At 57.6% G+C, this 1,001-nt stretch overlaps 1 protein-coding gene across 1 annotated transcript in view; it reads right to left on the minus strand.

Moving 5' to 3' along the window:
* MYO1F (myosin IF) overlaps positions 1-1,001 on the minus strand; it is a gene marked incomplete at its 3' end in the record, with an annotated part of 16,569 nt that overhangs the window by 5,297 nt on the left and 10,271 nt on the right. The window contains exons 10-11 of the mRNA XM_010170055.1: positions 411-607; positions 206-286 (exon numbers count right to left, since the gene is read on the minus strand). Coding sequence (XP_010168357.1) covers positions 206-286; positions 411-607 — 278 coding nt within the window. The remainder of the gene's footprint in view (positions 1-205; positions 287-410; positions 608-1,001) is intronic.

A 1,001-nucleotide genomic window follows, 5' to 3' on the forward strand; every position in this document is an offset into this window, starting at 1 on the left:
CAAACTAAACAACCCCTGTTCCTTCAGGAATGGGGCTGAATTGGCTTCTGCTCCTCTCAATACACTGGAGAGACCCCAAACAGCAGAGCCTTTGGGTGCTGCTCCAAGGACCCTTCTTGGGGCTATCGATTGCTAACAGCCCCTTGCTCCAGCCACTCTCCTTGTCGCAGGAGCAGGGAAGGACATTCCTCATCTGGGTTCCTACCTGGAATATCTCGAAGCCGTAGATGTCCAGCACCCCGATGCTGTACTCCTCATACGGCTTCTGCATAGCCCGGTTGATAGACTGCAGGGAGAGATGGGACAAGCCACCTTCATCAGGGGCAGAGGGTGGTGGGATGTGGATGGTGGGATGGTGACCATCCTCTGCACCATGGCTGTGCTCGGTGCTGCCAACCAGGACCCCTCACCTCCACGAGGAAGTCGAAGACACGGGCGTAGAGCCCCTTGGCCAGGGCGTCCCGGGTGTAAGCTGCCTGCTCCACGTTGAGGGTCACAGTGATGGACTCGGAGCGGCCACCCCACTTGCTGTCCATTTTCCTGCTGGTGACCTTCTCGTTGAGGCGGTTCTGGTCGATCCCCAGCAGGTAGGCAGGGAAAGCCAGAGCTAGGCAGAGTCAGGGGGGGTGGTCAGGGCTGCCAGCTCCCTGTATGCCCCCCTCACACTGCTGGGGACCCCCCAGCCCTGTCCAAGTGCAAAGGACATTGGTGGTGGAGCGATCAGGGACATGGGACGTGGTCCTCCCTCTGCTAAATCACAGCAAACCACTCCTGGCATCTGTCCCCTTGCTAATTAAGCTCTGGCTGTGCCATTTGCTCGCTGCCTCAGTTTCCCCAGGTCTAACATGGGGAAGATGCTGATGCTGCCTCTCTGCTTTGCCAGGGGATTTGTGCTACAGAGAGTTTGCAGCTCATTTCATAGAGTCATGGAATGGTGTGAGTTGGAAGGGACCCACCAGGATGATGGTGGGTACAACTCCTGTCCCTGCACAGGACAATCC

Source organism: Antrostomus carolinensis, unplaced genomic scaffold (assembly GCF_000700745.2).
Source record: "Antrostomus carolinensis isolate BGI_N321 unplaced genomic scaffold, ASM70074v2 scaffold28546, whole genome shotgun sequence".
Classification (NCBI taxonomy): domain Eukaryota; kingdom Metazoa; phylum Chordata; class Aves; order Caprimulgiformes; family Caprimulgidae; genus Antrostomus; species Antrostomus carolinensis.